At 34.9% G+C, this 20,522-nt stretch overlaps 1 protein-coding gene, 2 long non-coding RNA genes and 1 pseudogene across 7 annotated transcripts; 3 read left to right on the top strand and 1 right to left on the bottom strand.

Moving 5' to 3' along the window:
* The first annotated feature begins 6,049 nt into the window (after positions 1 to 6,049).
* On the top strand, positions 6,050 to 8,577 carry LOC131631498 (uncharacterized). Its single transcript, XR_009292722.1, has 3 exons — positions 6,050 to 6,373; positions 6,461 to 6,543; positions 6,887 to 8,577. It is a non-coding gene; the product is annotated as an uncharacterized LOC131631498 (long non-coding RNA).
* Positions 8,578 to 9,116: 539 nt separating this feature from the next.
* On the top strand, positions 9,117 to 9,911 carry LOC131631507 (uncharacterized). Its single transcript, XR_009292723.1, has 2 exons — positions 9,117 to 9,337; positions 9,416 to 9,911. It is a non-coding gene; the product is annotated as an uncharacterized LOC131631507 (long non-coding RNA).
* A 638-nt stretch (positions 9,912 to 10,549) lies between these two features.
* Positions 10,550 to 13,333, top strand: LOC131631514 (uncharacterized; annotated as a pseudogene).
* A 432-nt stretch (positions 13,334 to 13,765) lies between these two features.
* On the bottom strand, positions 13,766 to 18,700 carry LOC131631497 (phosphoglycerate mutase-like protein). Of its 5 annotated transcripts, XM_058902291.1 has the most exons (11): positions 18,593 to 18,609; positions 17,581 to 17,651; positions 17,384 to 17,445; positions 16,898 to 17,005; positions 16,530 to 16,609; positions 15,162 to 15,324; positions 14,871 to 14,945; positions 14,649 to 14,734; positions 14,453 to 14,572; positions 14,193 to 14,237; positions 13,766 to 14,103 (listed from the first exon to the last, which is right to left on the bottom strand). In XM_058902291.1, the coding sequence occupies exons 3-11, from the start codon at positions 17,441 to 17,443 to the stop codon at positions 14,016 to 14,018; spliced, it is 825 nt and encodes a 274-aa protein (XP_058758274.1). In that variant the 5' UTR covers positions 17,444 to 17,445; positions 17,581 to 17,651; positions 18,593 to 18,609; the 3' UTR covers positions 13,766 to 14,015. The 5 variants fall into 5 exon arrangements, with proteins under 5 accessions (XP_058758274.1, XP_058758273.1, XP_058758271.1 ...); XM_058902290.1 differs by lacking the exon at positions 18,593 to 18,609 and having other exon boundaries at positions 17,541 to 17,627; XM_058902289.1 differs by lacking the exon at positions 17,581 to 17,651 and having other exon boundaries at positions 13,768 to 14,103; positions 18,593 to 18,700.
* Between the last annotated feature and the right edge of the window lie 1,822 nt (positions 18,701 to 20,522).

Below are 20,522 nucleotides of genomic sequence, written 5' to 3'. Positions count from 1 at the left end.
AAGAAGCTACTCCGAAGGATGTGTTGACTACTATACTAGAAGGTACGGTAGGTATGATTAATTTCTTGTTTGAGAAAGAGAAGTCTGTTCTGTTGGTTCTCACTAAGGAGACGGGTGACAAGTTAGAGGTTTCACAAATTGCTGTCGTTAGAGAATTTTCCGATGTTTTTCCCGAGGATGTCACTTCTCTTCCTCCGGAAAGGGAAGTGGAATTCTCTATTGACCTGGTACCGGGAACGGCTCCTATATCCGTTTCTCCGTATCGGATGGCACCACTTGAATTAAGAGAATTGAAGGGGCAGTTGGAAGAACTGATGGCTAAACATTTTGTGCGACCTAGTGTCTCACCGTGGGGAGCTCCAGTGTTGTTAGTAAAGAAGAAGGATGGTGGGATGAGACTATGTATTGATTACCGTCGGTTGAATAAGGCCACCATCAAGAATAAATACCCTTTGCCTAGGATAAACGACTTTTTAGATCAATTGAAAGGAGCCTGTGTGTTCTCGAAGATTGATTTGCGGTCGGGTTATCACCAAATCCGTGTGAAGAGCTCAGATGTGCCAAAGACTGCATTTAGAACCCGTTATGGTCATTACGAATTCTTGGTGATGCCTTTCGGTGTTACGAATGCTCCAGCTGTTTTCATGGATTATATGAATCGGTTATTTCAGCCTTACTTAGATCAATTTGTGGTAGTCTTTATCGATGACATTCTTATTTATTCTCGTACTCCACAAGAGCACGAAGAACACCTGAGGATTGTTCTGTCGGTACTGCAAGAAAATCAATTGTTTGCTAAGTTAAGTAAGTGTGAGTTTTGGATGACAGAGGTAAGATTTCTTGGTCATGTTATATCTCAAGGAGGTGTGGCAGTGGACCCGACAAAAATTGAAGCGGTAATTAATTGGGAGAGACCGAGCAATGTCTCAGAAGTCCGAAGTTTCTTGGGCTTAGCCGGCTACTACAGAAGATTTATAAAAGGGTTTTCTCAATTGGCTTTACCAATGACTAGACTTACTCGGAAGGAGTGTCCTTATGATTGGGATTCGGGGTGTGAACAGAGTTTCATGGGCTTGAAGGAAAGATTGACGACTGCTCCTGTTTTGATCGTTCCTGACCCAAATAAGTCCTATGAAGTATTTTGCAATGCTTCCAAGAAAGGATTAGGAGGGGTTTTGATGCAGAATGGTCAGGTGGTAGCATACACATCTCGACAGTTAAAGGTTCACGAAGAGAATTATCCAACTCATGATTTAGAATTGGCTGCGGTTGTTTTTACCCTAAAGGTGTGGCGTCATTACTTGTATGGAGTTCATTTTGAAATGTTCAGCGACCACAAGAGTTTAAAGTACCTATTCGACCAGAAGGAGTTGAATATGCGTCAGAGGCGGTGGATGGAATACTTAAAGGATTATGATTTTGACTTGAAGTATCATCCAGGCAAAGCAAATAAAGTGGCGGATGCTTTGAGTCGGAAGGTGTTAAAGAGGGCCGAATTGATGATGTCAGAGTATGCATTATTGGAGAAATTTCGAGATCTCAACCTTCAATTTGTTTGGACCCAAAATGGAGTATTGATGGGAAACTTGAATGTTAATTCTACTTTGAGAAACGACATCCAACAAGCACAAGCGTCTGATACTAAGTTACAAGAGGTGTTGGTTCAACCAGGTTTTACTCGAGCTACAGATGGGGTGATTATGTTTAATCAGAGGATGTGTGTTCCGGACGATGCGTTATTGAAAAGAAGGATTTTGGATGAAGCTCACAAGGGTGCTTTCACGATACATCCGGGTTCTTCAAAAATGTACCAAGATTTGAAAGGGGATTATTGGTGGTCCGGAATGAAAAGAGATGTCGCAGTGTACGTATCAGAGTGTGCGGTGTGCCAACAAGTAAAGATTGAACATCAAAGGCCGGGTGGATTGTTACAACCACTAGAGATTCCAATATGGAAGTGGGATAGTATTTCAATGGATTTTGCGGTTAGTTTACCTCGTACTCAAGGTGGATATGATTCTATTTGGGTGATTGTAGATCGGTTGACGAAATCTGCACATTTCTTAGCCGTGAAGACTACTTACAAGGCAAGTCATCTTGCACGGTTGTTTATCGCAGAGATTGTGAAATTGCACGGTGTACCCTCTAGTATTGTGTCGGATAGAGATCCAAAGTTTACTTCAAGGTTTTGGAGAGCTTTTCAGCAAGCGATGGGATCTAAATTATGTTTGAGCACGTCGAACCACCCTCAAACGGATGGTCAAACGGAGCGGACGATACAAACCTTGGAGGATATGTTAAGAGCGTGTGTGCTTGAAAGTAGAGGAAATTGGAAGGAGCTTTTACCATTGATTGAATTTGCTTACAATAACAGTTATCATGCGAGTATCGGTATGGCACCTTATGAGGCATTATATGGGAGAAAATGTAGAACACCGTTGTGTTGGTCAGAAATTGGTGATGATAGAATTTTGGGACCCGAAATTATTCAAGAGACCACGGACAAGATTAGAATGATTCGTGAGAAGGTTAAACAAGCACAGGATCGTCAGAAGAGTTATGCGGATAATCGCAGGAGGCCTTTGGAGTTTATGGAAGGTGACCATGTATTTTTGAAAGTTACTCCGAGGTTGAGGTTGAAGGGACCGTTTAAGTCAAGGAAGTTAAGTCCGAGATACGTGGGACCGTATGAGGTTCTAGAGAGAATTGGTGAAGTAGCTTACCGTTTAGCCTTACCACCTTCTCTATCAGAAATGCATGATGTTTTCCACGTGTCTCAACTGAGGAAGTTTATTCCCGATCCTCTCCAGCCGGTGTTACCAAATGCAATTGAGATAGAATCAGATTTGACTTTTGAACCCTTACCGAGCCGTATCGTAGGAAGAGAGACTAAAGTGTTACGCAACAAGGAGATTCCTCTTGTCAAGGTTCAGTGGGATGTGACGCATCCGGGCGATGCTACATGGGAACTTGAATCGGAAATGCGGGATGCTTACCCTCACCTTTTCAGGTAATTCTTAAATTCGAGGACGAATTTCTATTTAAGTGGGGGAGGATGTAATACCCCGTATTAATTAAATGCTCTAATGTATTAACTGACACTGAGGTTTTATCAATTGATACGATAGAGATACTTTTGGACATTAAGTTAGTAGTGTTAACTTAAAGATATTTTCCTTATATCCTTTCCTTTTGTTTTCTTCTTCATTCTACACCAAAAAGCCAAAGATAGAGAGAAGAAGTAGAGAGAAGGAAGAGCAAAGGAGAAAGAGGAGAAAAGCTTGGATCTTCACCATTTCTTCGCCGAATCAACTCATCTTCGACATCAACGACTCTTAATCGAGGTGGGTTCTAGTTAGAAACTTATAGCTTTGATTGTGGATGAGAAATCATAAGTTTTGATTTAGGGTTTTGTATAGAGGAAATCTAGGTTTTGGACAAATTCATCATTGTTCATGAGCAAAGTGATTATAATCCATGAAAATATCATCTATAGGTTGTATCTATGCCTTATTATGATTTGGAACAGGTTTAGATGGTTTTGAACCATGGAAAGTTGTGGGTGAACAGAACTGAGAACTGAATTCTCGCGCGCTTCGCGGCGCGAACGGGGCTGCGCGGCGCGAACTATGCAGGTTTTTAGGGGTTTTGCTTCTGTCTTCAGTACGCGGCGCGTACTGGGTGTCGCGGCGCGAACAGTTTGGAAATCTTTAGAGTTTGCTACTGCCAGAGGGTTCGCGGCGCGTAGATTAGTTAGCGGCGCGAACAGTGTTAGAAATTATAGTGGTTTGCTTCTGCCATAGGGTTCGCGGCGCGACCTAGTTGTTGCGCGGCGCGAACTGAAGCTTCCTTAACCAATTTTTCTTAGATTAATGAACATTGTTTCAATCGTAACCTTCTAACCGTAAAACTGTTTTAACCGTCGTTCGAAGCAGTAATAGGCTAGGAGTGTGTCCTTTATAGTGGTGTAGATTTTGGAACCATGAGGACGTTGTGCTCTTGGTATGATGCTTATGTACTCTATGATTATTGTTTGAGTTCTATTGCAGGTGGATTGGTAATACCTTGTTATATGTGTTTATATCAAGAGGGTTAAATAACTACATTGTTATGTGAATAAAGCATAAGTGAGGAAGACTAGGAATTGTTAGGTTGTGTAGCTTAACAAAGAAACCTAGGATGAAACGTTATATGGACATACGTGTTGGAATCTTATGAGGAAAGGCTAACAGGCCTAGTGGTTTGCGGAAGCGATCACCATTATTGATGTATTAATCGGAACCGTAGTATTTTCTTTATTTCTTTATTTTTCCTTTGAATGCTAACAGGCATTCACCGTGCAGAGAGGCACAATAATCTTGGCAGGTTTGATTCCCGCTTTTGTGTACGAATGGAACCTACGGGTAGAGACTTGTGATGGTGTACGGGCCATGTGAAGTGACGATTCATGGGGAAAGGCTCATGAGTCCGAATCCATGTCGTATGTCAAGATTTTTCCAAAGGATTCATGACTCGTGCCACCTCCTAGACGTAGAAGGGGACGGGAATATGGGGATGCCTTGGTATTGGTTTCCGATTAATAATCTTGTGTTGAGTTGTTGAACTCTAAGTATGATTCCATATAATGTTAGTGTGAGAACTCAAGGTCTAGTTCCTTATGACTTGAGACTTATAGATTAGAACCTTGTAAAGCCGAGAGGATCCATAGGTTAGGGAACTCACTGGGATTTTATATCTCACCCCATTATATATTGATTTCAGGTACTACAGGTTCCGCGAAGGGTAAGGAGAAAGAAGTTTGATTCCCTTATTCCTTGTTCTTATTTTGGATGGCGAAGCTTCCGTTGTGGAGTTCTTTTGAGATCATTGTCTGATCTAGTTCTTAGCTTTTTTTATTTTGAACATCTTGTATGTATTATGCCATTGTGTAGAACTTTAGTATTTGGGCATTAATATGTATAATGTGTTGTCTAGGAACTTATTGGTATTTCAGTACCAAATACTTGGATTCATGTATACTTATATGATTTGATGCATGTATTTATATATGGGTGTTACACATGGAATCACGCTCAGAAGCATATCAAGATCAGAAGATCAGAAGATGCTCTGCACCAAGCTGTTTGTACTCTGATGATATTCAACGTAGTATTTACAAAGAACAAATCAGAATCAAGTACTAGATGGCAAGCTACGCTGACTGACAAAAGGAACGTTAGAAGCTATTAACTGCAACGTCAGTAGTCACAGCAAACGCAAGGCTCGAGGTAGTTGACAAAAGAGTGAAACATTAAATGCAATGCTGTACGGAATACGCAAAGCATTAAATGCTCCCAACGGTCATCTTCTCAAAACGCCTATAAATATGAAGTTCTGATGAGAAGCAAGGTTACGAATTTTGGACGCACTTTGGACGAATTCTGAACTATCTCTGATACTATCTTGCTGTTCACTTCAAAAGCTATCAAACTTCATCTTCAACCTCACTACATTACTGTTGTAATACTTTAGTGAGTCTAAGCTTAAATCTGTAAGAGAAATATCACAGTTTGTGATTATCGCTTTTAAGAAGCAATTGTAATACTCTTAGAATTTGTTTACATTAAATTGTAAAGGACTAGAGTGATCGGGTTGTGATCAGTATACTCTAGAGAAGTCTTAGAAGGTCTCTAAGCAGTTGTTCCTAGAGTGATCAAGTTGTGATCAGAAGACTCTAGAAGACTTAGAAGTTGTCTAAGTGGAAAACCATTGTAATCTCGTGTGATTAGTGGATTAAATCCTCAGTTGAGGTAAATCACCTTGTATAGGGTGGACTGGAGTAGTTTAGTTAACAACGAACCAGGATAAAAATACTTGTGCAAATTATTTTTATCTTACGAGTTTTTGAAACTACACTTATTCAAACCCCCCTTTCTAAATGTTTTTCTATCCTTCACTAAAAACTATCCCTATTCCACATTTGAGACAGTTTCTACGACAGTCAAAGACAAGTGTCGTAGCTTTTTAAATAAAAAAATAACATATCATTTGCAAATGAGGTCCACGACGGTTGCTGAACCGACCTCTCATCTTTGTTGGGACGGTTATACAACAGCCGCATCTTTCCCCCTTAAAATTTCGCTACTCGCATTTGCCAATATTTTGTTTTCCATTTCCCTCTTTGTATTTCAAACTACTAGTACTTTCCAAACCCTATTTTCATCATAATTTCAAATTCACGTTCCTCCAACTCATATCTCAGAATTCTATTGTCTCATAAAACTACATATCTATACTCTATCTTTTCAAAGAACCATGAAGATTAGGTCATAATCAGTTTCAACAAAGATTAGGTCACATCCTCATTCATTCATTCATCTTCGACGAATACTAGGTCACATTTTTGTTCGATTAGCTTCAATTAGGTCTCAATTTCATTCCGGGTTGATCTCATCTTACAATGAAGTTTGATTTCAATCAGCTCCTTATGATGATATCCAACTTAAGAAAGGGAAGAACACAAGAGCTTTCTATTTCTCTACACTTAAGATGAGGATGCGGCAGGTAACTAATGAATCAAATTCTTCATTATTATTTTTTACCAACAAATCTTAGTTATCTTATTGAGTTAAACATGTGTGTTCCATATCTAAATCTGTTTTTTCCATCGACTGAGTTATAAAGCTTTATGTTCCAAATATATATGTGAGGCTATGTATGTCCTACTACTTCTTCCACCTTATCTCTTATTCATTTAAGCATCAGTGGTTTGTGTTTTTCCTATGCAATATTAGTACGACATTGTCTCCACTCGCCATAAATTGAAGAAAAATGAAGTTCTGGTTTCTTGCATTAGATTCAATACATAGGAGGTGCTAAAATGACTAAATTCCCTTCTTTTTGGTAGGGTTTTGGCTACTAAACAACTGGGTTATTTTATTGGAGAGAGAAAACATGAAAAGTATAAAAACCCTAGAGATTCCTCTGATATTCGGGTTGAGGATCTTATTAGCAAGATGAGTTTTGTGGAGAAAATTGGTCAAATGTTATTGGTAAAAATAATGACTTTTTTGTTTACTTCATTTTCTAAGGTATTATATTGATTCAATTAGCTACTAATGGAAAATACTTGTCTTTTGGTTAGGAAGTGTTGTCAGTGAGGGATGAAGTATTCCAATTCCATATATTTTTGCGGAAAACTAGAGTTATATGTTAAATGAATATTAGAAGCATACGTTATCAACCAGGCTTGGAATTCCAAGTTTTTATGTGATTGATTCTAGTCATGTCCATAACTCTATTTACAAAGAAACTGATTTTCCTCACAATATTGGCCATGGAGATACCATGTAAATGTATGAATGTTTCTTTGTTGGTACTGTTTGTTTGGAGAAAATGCGATTCATGTTGTGATGATATGGTTATTATTTTGTGTCTTGTTGGTGAATGTTTGTTTGTGTTAGATTAACAATAGCTTCTACCAAATCATACTTTTATCATTGAAGATGGAAAACAAGCTTTGAGGAACACAAATTCCCTTGCATTGTTTTCCCACATTGAGGTGAATCTGCAGCCTGATGAGAAGAATGAAAGAAGCATAATTTTTGAAATTAAGTCAAAAGAGTTGGAGCAGAAATTAGTTGAAGTTAGTACCGAGTGTAGTATTGTTTCTGGGCGAGGAGGGTGTCCGAATTTGGTATTTACGGTGAGCTGAAAGTATATTTTTGTTTGTTGAACATTGATCTTTGTTTGCCCAAATTATGTGTTTGTTTTCTGTTAAATGCTTGTATAGGCTTCACTGCAACTAGGAGGGACTATTACTTTTGAACATCAGAATCTGCGAAGAATAAATAGGTCACTTACTGCTTCAATGACAACTAGTAGCTTCTTGAATCCTCATGTACCCTTATACTAGTTCATCGAGTTCTTTTCTCCATTTTATAGTAAGATTTCTTTAGCTTATCATTTGTATGGTGTAGATAATCCACGACACCGAATGCTCCGTGTAAGTTGCTTCAATAGTTGAAAACATAGTCCACTATTCAATGGAGGGCCAAGGGTGGATGAAGTGGCTTCAATATGGGTTAACCATGCTGGTGTAAAAGCTAATATCCCTGAGATAAGTTTACTGGTTATCTTACACTAGTATTCTTGATTTGGCTTTTTAATTAGTTTATAACTTACTTTTTAAATTACAATTCTTGTTTTCGCAAAGCAGAATTTTTCTTGACAGGGTAAATTCACTTATGGATTGTTAATGGAAGAGATAATAACACGTGATGAAAGCAATCATATATGTTCCAATGGTCAAAGAATATTACCTAATAAAGGAATCAGTGAAGATGGACCTCCATGGAATTACTTATTGAAGGCATGTTTTAATCACATTTTTTATAATAGTATTTGATTGTGATAAATGGAGATTGATGTGAAATTATGCTTAATATTCATATGATGAATGGAGATGGATGTGCAATTATGCTTAATATTCATAGGAGCTGAATTAATTGTGGTTAGAATATGTGTGCTGATAAATTTCTTTTTCAGCTTTGCTCTACTTCTTAGAAGTTTCTTGATGTCAAACTATTGAAATTATAAATGTGAAATAGGATATATATATATATATATATATATATATATATATATATATATATATATATATATATATATATATATATATATATATATATATATATATATATATATATATATAACTCTTGGTTGGCAGTATTTCATTCCCTTTGTTTGAACTCCTTTTGATAATAATACTTTCATGAAGTTTTAGGTTCTTAAACCAAAGTCTTAATCTAACTTATCATTGACTCTTAAGTATGCATCTATGCCTTAATCATATTGCATTATATTTCTATTTGTATTGATTTTTTATTTGTAAATTGTGGTAAGTGGTGAAGGTATATTTTCTCTTATAACATATGTCTCTATTCAAGTTTTAATATACACATGTCTATATTTTCTCTTTCATGATGTGACCTACAGTAAAATTGTTCTTTTTTTTATTTTTTTTATTTTCACTAAAAAATATCAAATTTCATTCTAGTATGACTCTCTTTTTACATCATAATTTTCCAGCAACTAAATCCTACAAGATTCCATCTTTACATGGAGTGTAAGTATTCCATTTTTGAATCAATTTTTGTGTGGTTTGTTTGATCTTTACATGCATTTATTGAATTATTATTTAAACTTTTGATTAATTACACTTTAGTGTTACTAATGTTTGGCATACAACTTGTTTCTAAATCTCCCCTTTTTGTTTGAGAGGCATTAAACAGTATATAAATTTCATTTTTTATAGGACACTCTTGGGGTATCAAGAATTGTATACTACTAGTTACAAGTAAGAAGCTTAAAATATGCAATTATTTTGGATCATAATACTTGACACAATATGACATAACCTTGTTCTTTCTTGCAGATATTCCTTTTCTACAAAGTCAATCAATGATTATGTGATATAGAATACTTTATAATATTGGCTTTTGGTGTTCTATTGCGCGTGTTGTTTCTATCGATCTTGTTTTATTTTTGCAATTGTTGTGTTCCTTCGAGTGTTTTTTTTTTTTATAAAATCTGAGCTTATATTTTAGGTTTATCTACTAATTTCCCTGCTGAAGTGGCGAGGAGCCCGAGACAAGTGCATTATGAGTTTGTTATTACCGAATATATATCAGCTTGTAACGCATACTCAATAGATCTGTGAGGGCTAGTTCTCTGTAACCTATCAAATGAGTCTAAATCTTAAACAAACAAGTCTTAAGAAACATCTTAAATATCCTCTATATCACAATTGTATTGCACCTGCTTGGAGCGCATACTCAATAGATTTGTGAGGGCTAGTTCTCTGTGAGGATATTTGATGTATTCATTAGTTATGTTTGATCTTGAGAAATGTCTTTCTTTAGTTGTTTGAATTATGGAGATCTAATATGTTTCAATATATTTTGAATGTGCTAGTTAACATTTAATCAATGAGTTTTTTTTTTAAAATTAATATATTTAGCGGGGGTTACAAACCTCCGTAATTTGTTTTAAAATTAAATGTAACATAAATAACGACAGTTTACAACCGTCGCAATCAGAATTGAAAAAAGAAGTCAAACTTAAATCCCCGAAGGTTTGTAACCGTCGCTACTTGCAATTTACAATAGTTTCTTACCAGTCGCGGTGGATAACGACAGTTGGAGTGACGGTTTTAACAACTGTCGCAATACACCCTGGCGACACACATTTTCGCGACAGTTACACAACCGTCGCGCCTTGGAATTTGTGGCTGTTAAAACCGTCGTAACCTACCAAAACTAGCTGTCGCAAATTGCCAATTTTCTTGTAGTGTATGTTATAACACATTAACACTCCTTAAATAAAAATCTCATATTTTATCAAAACCACCCCAATCGCACAGATCAAAGAAATTTCAGTCCAAAATCCCTATGTTTCTAAACTTCTGATTCAAACAGAATAAATAAGTATGTGAAAAAAAGCTCAAAATAAAGAAGAATTTGTATACCTACCTACCTTCGAAGATCCCGTCGAAGACTTCAGCTCCGGTATGGTCTCAGGTAGTTTCCTCTGTCCGGTGGTGAATCAATGAATCGTGGTAAAAAGTGTGTGAATTCTGGGCCGACAAATGGAAAAGAGCGTGTTGTTGGGTTCATTCTTTCTTTTCGGTGAAACGGTGGAGAACTGATGGCTGACGAGGGAGAATCGATGGCCGACAGTGGTGAATTGATGGGCAACGATGATGAATTGATGGGGTTTCCTCCAAGAAGATGACAGAGAAGATGATAGAGAAGATGAAGAATAATTGGTAGAAATCAGTGAGTTGTGGAAGTGGAGAAGGGAAAACTGTAAGTTGTGGAAGTGGAGAAGGGAAAGCGTTGAGTGGTAAAAATTTATGCGCTAAAATAAAAAGTATCCGCCAAAATTTTTATTTTATTTTTTTAAGTATTAAGTATATATTAAAATACAATAGCGATTGTGAAAAAAATGTTAACATAGGAACATGTGTTTTGTTTTTATTTTATTTTATTAATTATATTTTATTAAAACAATAACAGTTTTATATATAAGTGTTATCCTCATGAATAATATTAATAGCGTTTTGGGCAGAGTGGTATCTTAATGTATAATATTCATAGCGTTTTGAAAAAAACGCTATCTTATTGAAGTTTAATAATAGCATTTTTCACAAAGTGCTATTAAAACTACATTGTCTGTCTCTTATAATAGCGTCCGACCATAAAGTGCTATTATAGATGTATTTTTTTCCTTTTTAATATCACTTTCTTTAAAAGTGCTATTAAATTAGGTGATACAAATATCAATTTTGTCGTAGTGAATATAGTGTCAAAAGATGCTGTATTTTGTTTATGTTGTTATCTGATGAGATTTGATATTGGAGAACAAAAAAGCAGTGATGCTTTCTCCATTGAAAGTTTTTCAAATTGGAAGAAAAAGGAAAGGTTGAATATACATGTTGGAAATTTTAACAATGCTCACAATCAAGTTTGGAGAAGTTATGAGGCTTTAATGAATCAAAAATAACATATTGAAGTTGCTATCAGTAAACAATCAAACTTAATGAAAAGATAATATAGGATTCATTTGACTTTAATAATTGATTGTATTTGATACCTACTGAAGTGAGGATTGACATTCCTCGGACACGACGAGTCAGTTACTTCAAAAAATAAAGGTAATTTTCTTGAGCTTATACATTTAGTGTCAATACATGATAATGAGTTTGATATGATTCTAAAAAATGCTCGTGGAAATCTTAAATTAATGTCACCTTCTATTCAAAAGGATATTGTGATAGTTGCAACTTATGAGACCATAAAAATTATTGTTGATGATGTTAGAGATGATTTCTTTGCCATTTTAATAGATGAATCTAGAGATACATCGACTAAGGAACAAATGTCTGTTGTTTTGCGTTATGTTGATAAAAAAGGAAGTGTCATTGAGCGGTTTCTTGGTCTTCTTCATGTTGCAAATACAAGTGCTATATCTTTAAAATTAGCATTGAAGTCATTGTTTACAACATATAATTTAAGTTTGTCAAGAGTGCATGGACAAGATTACGATGGAGCTAGTAATATGCAAGGTGAATTTAATGGATTGAAAAGTTTGATCTTGAAAGAAAACAGTTCTGCATTCTATGTTCATTGGTTTGCTTACAACTTCAATTAGCACTTGTTGTCGTTGCCAAAAATTAAGTTGATGTTGGTTGTTTTTTTAGTTTGGTTAACAATGTATCTAACGTTGTTGGAGGTTCATGTAAACGTCAAGAGATTCTTAGAGAAATTCAAATGCTTAAAGTTCAAGAAACTTTATTGATTGGTGAAATTTCTAGCGGTTCTGGCTTAAATTAAGAAGCTACATTGAAACGTGCCGGAGATACAAGATGGGGCTCACATTATGGTACAATACTTAGCTTGATCTCTTTGTTTACTTCAGTAATTGATGTCCTTAAATTTATTGAGGAAAATGGCTCATCATCAGACCAACAAATTGAAAGTTGTCATTTATTGAAATGTATACAATCTTTTGAGTTTTTTTTTAACTTGCACTTTATGAAAAATATATTTGAAATTACTAATGATTTATCTCAAGCATTGCAAATAAGTGATCAGGATATTGTAAATGCTATATCATTAGTTAAAGTTTGCAAGAACAAACTACAAAGTATAAAAGATAACGGTTGACATACTTTACTAAATGAAGTATCATTATTTTGTGAGAAGCAAAATATTCGTATTCTAAATATGGATGATGCACTCATTACACAAGGAAGATCGAAGCTTAAAGCTAAAAATTCAAATATACATCATTTTCAAGTTGAGTTATTTTATGAAGTGATTGATAGACAACTTCAAGAGCTTAACAATAGATTTACCGAGGTGAATACAAAGTTGCTTCTTTGTACAGCAAACTTAAATCCAAGAGATTCATTTTTTGCATTTGATAAAGAGAAGTTGATTCATTTGACTAAGTTTTATCCATCAGAATTTTCTCATGTGGAGCTTATGGTGCTTGATAGTCAACTTGAGACTTTATCATAGATCTTCGGTCCGATGATCAATATTCAAAGTTAAATGGAATCACTGAGCTTTCTGAAGTTAGCATGATTTTACCCGTGGCAACGACAACTATTGAAAGGTGTTTCTTTGCCATGAATTTTGTGAAGAATGATTTACGCAATCGTTTGGGAGATGAGTGGTTGAATGATTGTTTAGATACATATATAGAGAGTCACATATTTGATGAAGTGGACAATGAAAATATCATCGAACATTTTCAAAATATGAAAACTCGTAGAGGACAATTGTAAGCTCTTTAGTATTTTAACTTTTTTGTCGTTATACTATATATTTTTTGGAACAATTTGAAATATTTTTCTTTAATCAAAATATATCTATTATTTTTCAGCCCCCACTATAGAATTTTTTTGGATCTGCCACTGCCAAAGAGTATACAACAATGCATCTCCAGACCATTTTTTTGTAAAATAGAGTGAATATTAGAATAACGCATTTTAATATGATTTTGCATCTGGAGATGCATCTCCAAATGTTTGAAGAACATTTTTAAGTTTTCAAAGATGTGGAAAACACCAATAAGGATGGAAAGAACACCCTCTTTTTTTATAAAATATTCCACTTTAAAAATTACTTTTGGCCTCCAAACTTATTAGACCGGCTCGGATTAAATGCAACATAAAAGTCCGTTGGTCTAACTTTTTCCGCTAGTAGGTCTATAAAGTGAAAAATATTTTCATATCTTAAAAATAATCATCTATTTAAAAAACTGATATACTTACTCCCTCGTACAAGGAATTTTAAAATTGTTCTTACGGAGATACTTTTATTTCCTAAGAAACAAAAATATTATACCTTAAATGCGACTAAGAAATCAATCAATATACTCTGTACTGAAGAAAATTCCAAGGCTGTTACATACTACCAAGAACAATTATTTGGTCAGCCCATTCCTTGAATTTCAGTAATATTTTTCTAGTCAGTAGCATCACTAGGAAGATCCAGACCATGAGGAATTTTGCCAGGATAGTTGGTGGTTGAATTATTAGTAGATCCAATCATACTGCACATGTATAAATCATATTAATCAAATGAATTTTCTGCATAAGCTTGAATTTAAGTTTTATGTTATGCAAGTAAAGAAATGCTTACCCTTTATCAACAATAACCATGGAGCGTAGTTCACAATTAGCAAAACTGTTAAACAGAAAACAAAAGTTTCACATTCAGACTTTTTGAGAGAACCACCTTGTTATTTATTATTCTACACTATTCAGCACATACATAGACATGGACACCGGACACGAAACCAACACTGACACGTCGGTATCTGACATAGACACGTCTTTTTTCAAAGGCTTATGTTGTATAACATAAATAAGTATAGACAAACTTTCTGAAGAGATGCTTACTGTTTGCACATTTCAGTCTTGATATTTGGGTGACAGTCATTTCCAAAAGCACTGAGGGTATTAAACAGAAAACTGCTGTGGGTAACAACAGCTATCTCCTTCTCTTTACGTGTACACAACCTGAACGAAATAAATAAATTTGAGAAAAATATGAAATCCTAACTTAAGAGAATTGCAGTGATGCTTTAATACTCACCATTCCAAAAACTTCAGTCCCCTACCAGTAACTTCTTCTTTCTTCTCTCTTTCGGGTTTCCACCAAGTGTCCTCGTCGGTTTCAATCTATAAAGAATTATATTTAGCTCAAATCCAACACAACCAAAATTTTAATATTTTATAGCAATCAGTGTGTCAGAACAAACTTAATTATATTAACTGCTAGACCATATCATAAGGTGAGAATAAAGAGATCACTAACCAATGAAAAATCAATTCCTGGAAACATGTGTCGGTACTCGCTAACGGTTCTTCTCTTATCACAAGGATGGAGTCCCTGCATTACAAAAGAAAGTTTTGTTCAAATGTATATTGGCTTATAAAGCAAATACTTTTAATTAAGTGGATGATTAATGCACTAAACACCCTGTTATATTCATTAATTATTATCAACAAAAATGTGTTAACCACATACTTAAAATGTGTTGATCATCATATTTAATGTCAAATGTTTGTGTCTAAGATATCATTTCCTTGCACTTTTTTATCATACCATTTGCTCTCGGCAAAGCTCTACAGCAAGAAATGGTGGGCAGTTCAGAGAAGAAACAGCATGATGATCACTGTGTCCCACATTTTCCACCATCAGAGGAGGTTCACTAATTCCATCAGGGTATGCTTCCCCACCAAAGACTCCAACAGCTGTTTGCATTGTTCTGCAAAGCAGTAGTTTTAGTTTCAACTTATGATAGCCCCAAATATAGAAGCACACTTATTTGCTCACCATATGAAACAGTAAAAAATAAAAAGGATTTCTGCTAACATAGATTCAATAATCGCAAATGATTCCTCACACCAACTAAAAGGTCAAATAAATTTCAAAAAATCAAATGGTCAAATTCCATCCTAATGTCAATATCACTATCAATACTAACACTAGATAACCCACATGATGTACATATTAACCATAAAAATAGACGGTAGGTGTTATTTCCAGTTAGTTTTTAGAATCAGTCTCTATGCATTAAATTTGAGTCCTCACTCTTTCCACTATGGACTTTTCCTCTTTACTCTCATATAATCTGTTTGGATTGATTTATTTATGCTTATCAACTGACATAATCACTTGTGAACTATGAAGCACTGATTCTGACTTAATCTTGAGATCTTTGAAGAATGCACCAGGTAATGATCTGCTTTTCAAAATAAGTTTGACAAAAAACTGATGAAACCTACACTGATGCTGAATTTACTGGACTAGTCATGGACCATATATATATTAACATCAGGATATTGCTCATTTGTATGGGGAAATTTGATGGTCACATGTCAAAATGAAAAATAAAAATGTGGTTGGAACATGGAAGGAACATTGTTTTATGTTGAAGACTTGAAGTTGAATATAGAGCCATGGTTCAAGGAGTTTATAAACTACTGTGGCTAAAGAACTATGGAAGAAACGGACTTTACTATCTATTAAATGAGTTTAAGTCTCACTCCCAAAAGTTAACTCAAAGGAAGAATGTGCCTAAGCACATATATACATCCAACACTCCAAGAACTTTATCATGTGGGACTCTAATACAATTTCAATACCCACCCTCGCGTCTAACGTGAGCTTTGAGTCCAATTTCCCTCATTACATCCTTAATCGTGATAAAATACCATGTTATCAAGCTACCAATGAAACTAAATGTGATAACAAGACTGCTAAAAGTATTAGTAAAAATCTAGTACAGAATAAACCAAACCAAGCCTCTTGTATCTCATTACATGAATAAACCAAACCATTTATCATCTCTTCTCATAAAGTTCTATACCTTGTTCGGATAATCAATTTTAACAGAAACAGAAAAAGAAAGTGAAATAATAAAGTGTAACATATCCATGATTTGGCAGAACTCAAAATCGCAATAAGTACCTTAACAATGGGGAAACAACAACTAGTTCAATTTTTCTGGGAAGTTCATTAGCCTTCACATGCTTTTGCAGATTTTCAACCTGTCATACAAGCATTTCACCACGTCATTTAAAGAACATAAAATTTGGGCAGAAAAAACTAGCATGAGATAGATGTATGTGCGACAACAAGATTATCATCGACAGTTTTTTGTGAAAAATCTAATTGGGGGAATCCCAGGACAGAATACTAATACCAATATCTAACAACAGTATCTAACAACAGTATCATCTTGATCAGTGTGATCACTCATAGAGGAATTCCACACAATACAAAAACCATCAAAAAATACTCAACATGACATTAAAAAAAACCCGACCGGAAACTACCTGCTTCCATCCAAGAGGGGTTAGGTTTGCATCAAAATAATCATAAGATAAGTAAGCATCATGGTCCTTTTCTCCTTCTACATTATGAACTCCTTGGGCATGCCTAACCTGTATATAAGGTCATAAAACACATTAGTGTTATAAAAAGTATAGCAAATTATCAATGGTCACAACTCAAGAACCAAAATACAACTGCTGCAAGACACACACTATTAACTTATGAAATGAAAAAAAATGCCAAATCCCTGAATCATTGCGCAAACTGAAATCTTTATGAACTGAATTTCATGTTGTTTAAAATCTTTTTGATCACATAGAAGTTTATCTTAATACGTAATTCAAAAGAGATAAGTACTTAACACTAGTTCATATATAAAATCAGAGGTGCGTAAGTAAGACTTTAGATTTCATGTCACATGCTAAAAACACAATTTTTGAATGATAAAATAAATACAAATCTGCTTCAAGGATAAATCTGCAACCAACCAGGTGAATAGTTTTGCTATGATGCAATGGATAGAGACTTGGACCTGCTGCAGTATCCATAACTGCAGTTACACACACAAAATGAAAAATAAAATAAATCTGATTGATGAAGTTGAATAGATTTGATAAATAGAAAAACATGTGACATGTGACATACATTTAATACACACAAAACTTTGCCCAATCAATGTTTGTACCTAAAGTAAAGTTACAAAGTAACAAAGAATCGCATCTTGCAAGCAAAATTTCCCAAATTAGGCACCTAGGACTACAAGATGCCAAAAAGCAAGAGTCAACAAAAGAGTCTACATGTGTTTCATCATAAACCTAACCCTACCAATTTGTCGTGAAGCATACATATACATTTGTTACCAACAGTGACACATCACAGTAAAGAGAACCAGAAAATAATCAGGAATCTTTCACAGCATATTCTGAGAATATGATTTGAAACCTTGATGAAATAAATATCAACAACAACCAACAATGCCAAAACTTAACTTAAATTAAAACAAATATAAATATAGGCAGATTTTAAATTTTTTATATATGATAAAATTTTAATCACAGTATCCTTAATCCTTATGCAATGCAATAGTCCTTAATTTACACATTAAAAAAATCACCATCTACCTTGAACTGAAAATTAATCTGATTTATTTAGAATATACTACATGAAATGAAAGCAGAAGTTGTGATATCATATCATGATACAACTATTCCAAAACTCCAAAATCTGATGAACTTATTTAAACTTATTTACTTATATAAACAATTGCGAGCTATGAAGCACGCACACTCCAGACACGACAACAACAACACTGCCACGACGACACCGATAATAATTTTAAAAAAAAATAAATTAATCGTAATTACAAATGTCACATACATTTTTTTTAGAGGTGTCGGTTGTAATGCATAAAAGTTGCAAAAATATGATTATACAAAAGAACATGAAAGAACACGTAGAATACACAATTTTGCAATTTGTGATTTGAATAAAACAGCGATTTATTGAAAAATGATTATAAATGAATCAGATAAACAGAAGCTTAAACATGCTTATTGATTTGATCTTTATGATAAAAATGGAATCGAAAACGTTTCTGTAACGAGAAACTGAAATGATAAAGTGATAACTAACAGAGTATTGGATTGGTGAGTGAACTGAGATTGAAGAAGAAAAGTGTTGGTGTTTGTTTGATGTACCTGAAGAGAAGAAGAGAAAATGGAAGGAGTGATTGATTGCAGGGGAGAAAGAGGAATGAGAGGAAGAGAAGTTTGTTTCGAATGGAAGTGGGGATAGAAGTGGGTTTTCACATGTTATTACATGTGGAAGATTGTTATTTGATCTACATTGTAATTATAATAACCGTTGGACGGTTGGTCATTGATTGAAAAACACACACCGACATCTAGTTGCTTGAATGCTGAAAATATTGAAACTAAGAATTTGTTTGGTAAAAAAAAGAATTTGTTTGGATTCATCGATGAAATTTGATGGAGCGGAGTAATATGAGATGAAATAAAGTGGTATATTATTGTCTGGATCATTTAAAATCGAATGGAGTATAGCGGAATGAAGTGATATGAATTTTATTCGGTTATGTTCCTGAACTAGAATTGTCGATGCAACTCCACGGGAAGGCGTCGTGCATTGCTTCGGAGTGGTGATCTGGGTAGACCTATAATGTTAGTATTCTATTGCCCAAGTTAGTTTATAAATAGCAAAAATGGAGTGAATTTTGAATGAGAAAATCATACATGTTTTAGTGTCAATAGTAGTATTTATAAGGATGTCTGAATTGGACCTTTGGGCATAAGACCGGGCTGGAACAATTGCCCCCAGGTAGGGATGGCAACGGGTGTGGGTTTCACACTACCCAAACCCGCACCCGAACCTAAAGGTTATTCGGGTAGCAAAATAATACCCACGCCCACACCTGTTGGATTCGAGTTTTATCACCCAAACCCGAACCCGTAACAAAAAACATAAAATACATTTTTCCTACAATTTTCTTACAACTTTCCACAACCAATATATATATATATATATATATATATATATATATATATATATATATATATATATATATATATATATATATATATATATATATATATATATATATATATATATATATATATATATATATATATATATATATATATATATATATATATATATAAGCGGGTGTGATTTTGGGTTTCGGACGTGAGTTTCACACTACCCAAATCCAGTCAACTCGGGTTTTTACACGTTGAGTCGGGTGCGGGTGGGCCCCGCGAGTTTGGGTCTGCCTGCCATACCTATCCCTAGGCTATGTCGTGATGCATAAAAAGTCTCCTAAAGTCGGGTCGAGTATCACTTTATCCACGACCTTATGTTGAGAAGTGGAAAGGTCTCGGGAGACCAGTTTAGGGTTTAGGTCTCGTTGAATGTCCAATGCGTGGCCCTAGGTGAATAGGCTAGGGAGTGACATGTATGCCTAGGTATTCAAGTACACTTGTATTTTCGAGGCACCATTTAAACCGTTAATTATTGATCTTTTAATTCCTCATGCCTTATGATGTTGGTTTGTCTTCTCCCTTTCTTGTATAAGACTTCCTTTGACATTTCTCGCAACTTTTGTTTTCCCTTTTGCATCCACGTTTGTCATTTTTGTGTTTTCTTTTCCTCTGTGCTATCATTTTGGCGATTCCTGTTTCCAATTGCCTTTTCATTTTCTAGGGCCTTTACATTGCCAACCATTCTCTGTTCAAACAATATCCTCTACTTTGTTTTCTTCATTAGGTATCATTTCTTACCTTACCCTTTTATCCTTTTTATTGTCTTTCATGGATAACCTAGGAGTGATACTTGTAAATGTTAATGGAGGTGGTGGGGGTGACTCTCCCATATCAACCATTTATGTGAAGCCTGACATTCCTGAAAACGGGCCTTTGGAGATTTACAGCCATATCCCAAATTTAGTAGTTCTGAGTGATAATTTTGGGACTAAGGGAGGCTCCTTCGAGAGTGGAGGTGGCCCTCCAAATTATTTGTTTATATGGGAATGAAGGGGGATACTCCCAACAAAGATGACTCATTAATTCCCGAGGCACCCTAGATGCTTCTAGTACCGAAGAGTGGAGATGA

The sequence above is a fragment of the Vicia villosa genome, unplaced genomic scaffold, assembly GCF_029867415.1.
Source record: "Vicia villosa cultivar HV-30 ecotype Madison, WI unplaced genomic scaffold, Vvil1.0 ctg.000835F_1_1, whole genome shotgun sequence".
Classification (NCBI taxonomy): domain Eukaryota; kingdom Viridiplantae; phylum Streptophyta; class Magnoliopsida; order Fabales; family Fabaceae; genus Vicia; species Vicia villosa.
Note: the sequence above shows the minus strand (reverse complement) of the source record. Positions and strands in the feature narration are given on the sequence as shown.

What these genes read in the sequence shown, in the direction of transcription:
- LOC131631497 (XM_058902288.1), bottom strand. Translation starts at nt 17,524, where the DNA reads ATGTTTTTCTATTTATCAAATCTATTCAACTTCATCAATCAGATTTAT. An exon ending in CCCCTCTTGGATGGAAGCAG is followed by an intron (nt 16,610 to 16,897) that starts GTAGTTTCCGGT and finishes CTTGTATGACAG; the next exon opens with GTTGAAAATCTGCAAAAGCA. An exon ending in GGACTGAAGTTTTTGGAATG is followed by an intron (nt 14,573 to 14,648) that starts GTGAGTATTAAA and finishes TATTTCGTTCAG; the next exon opens with GTTGTGTACACGTAAAGAGA.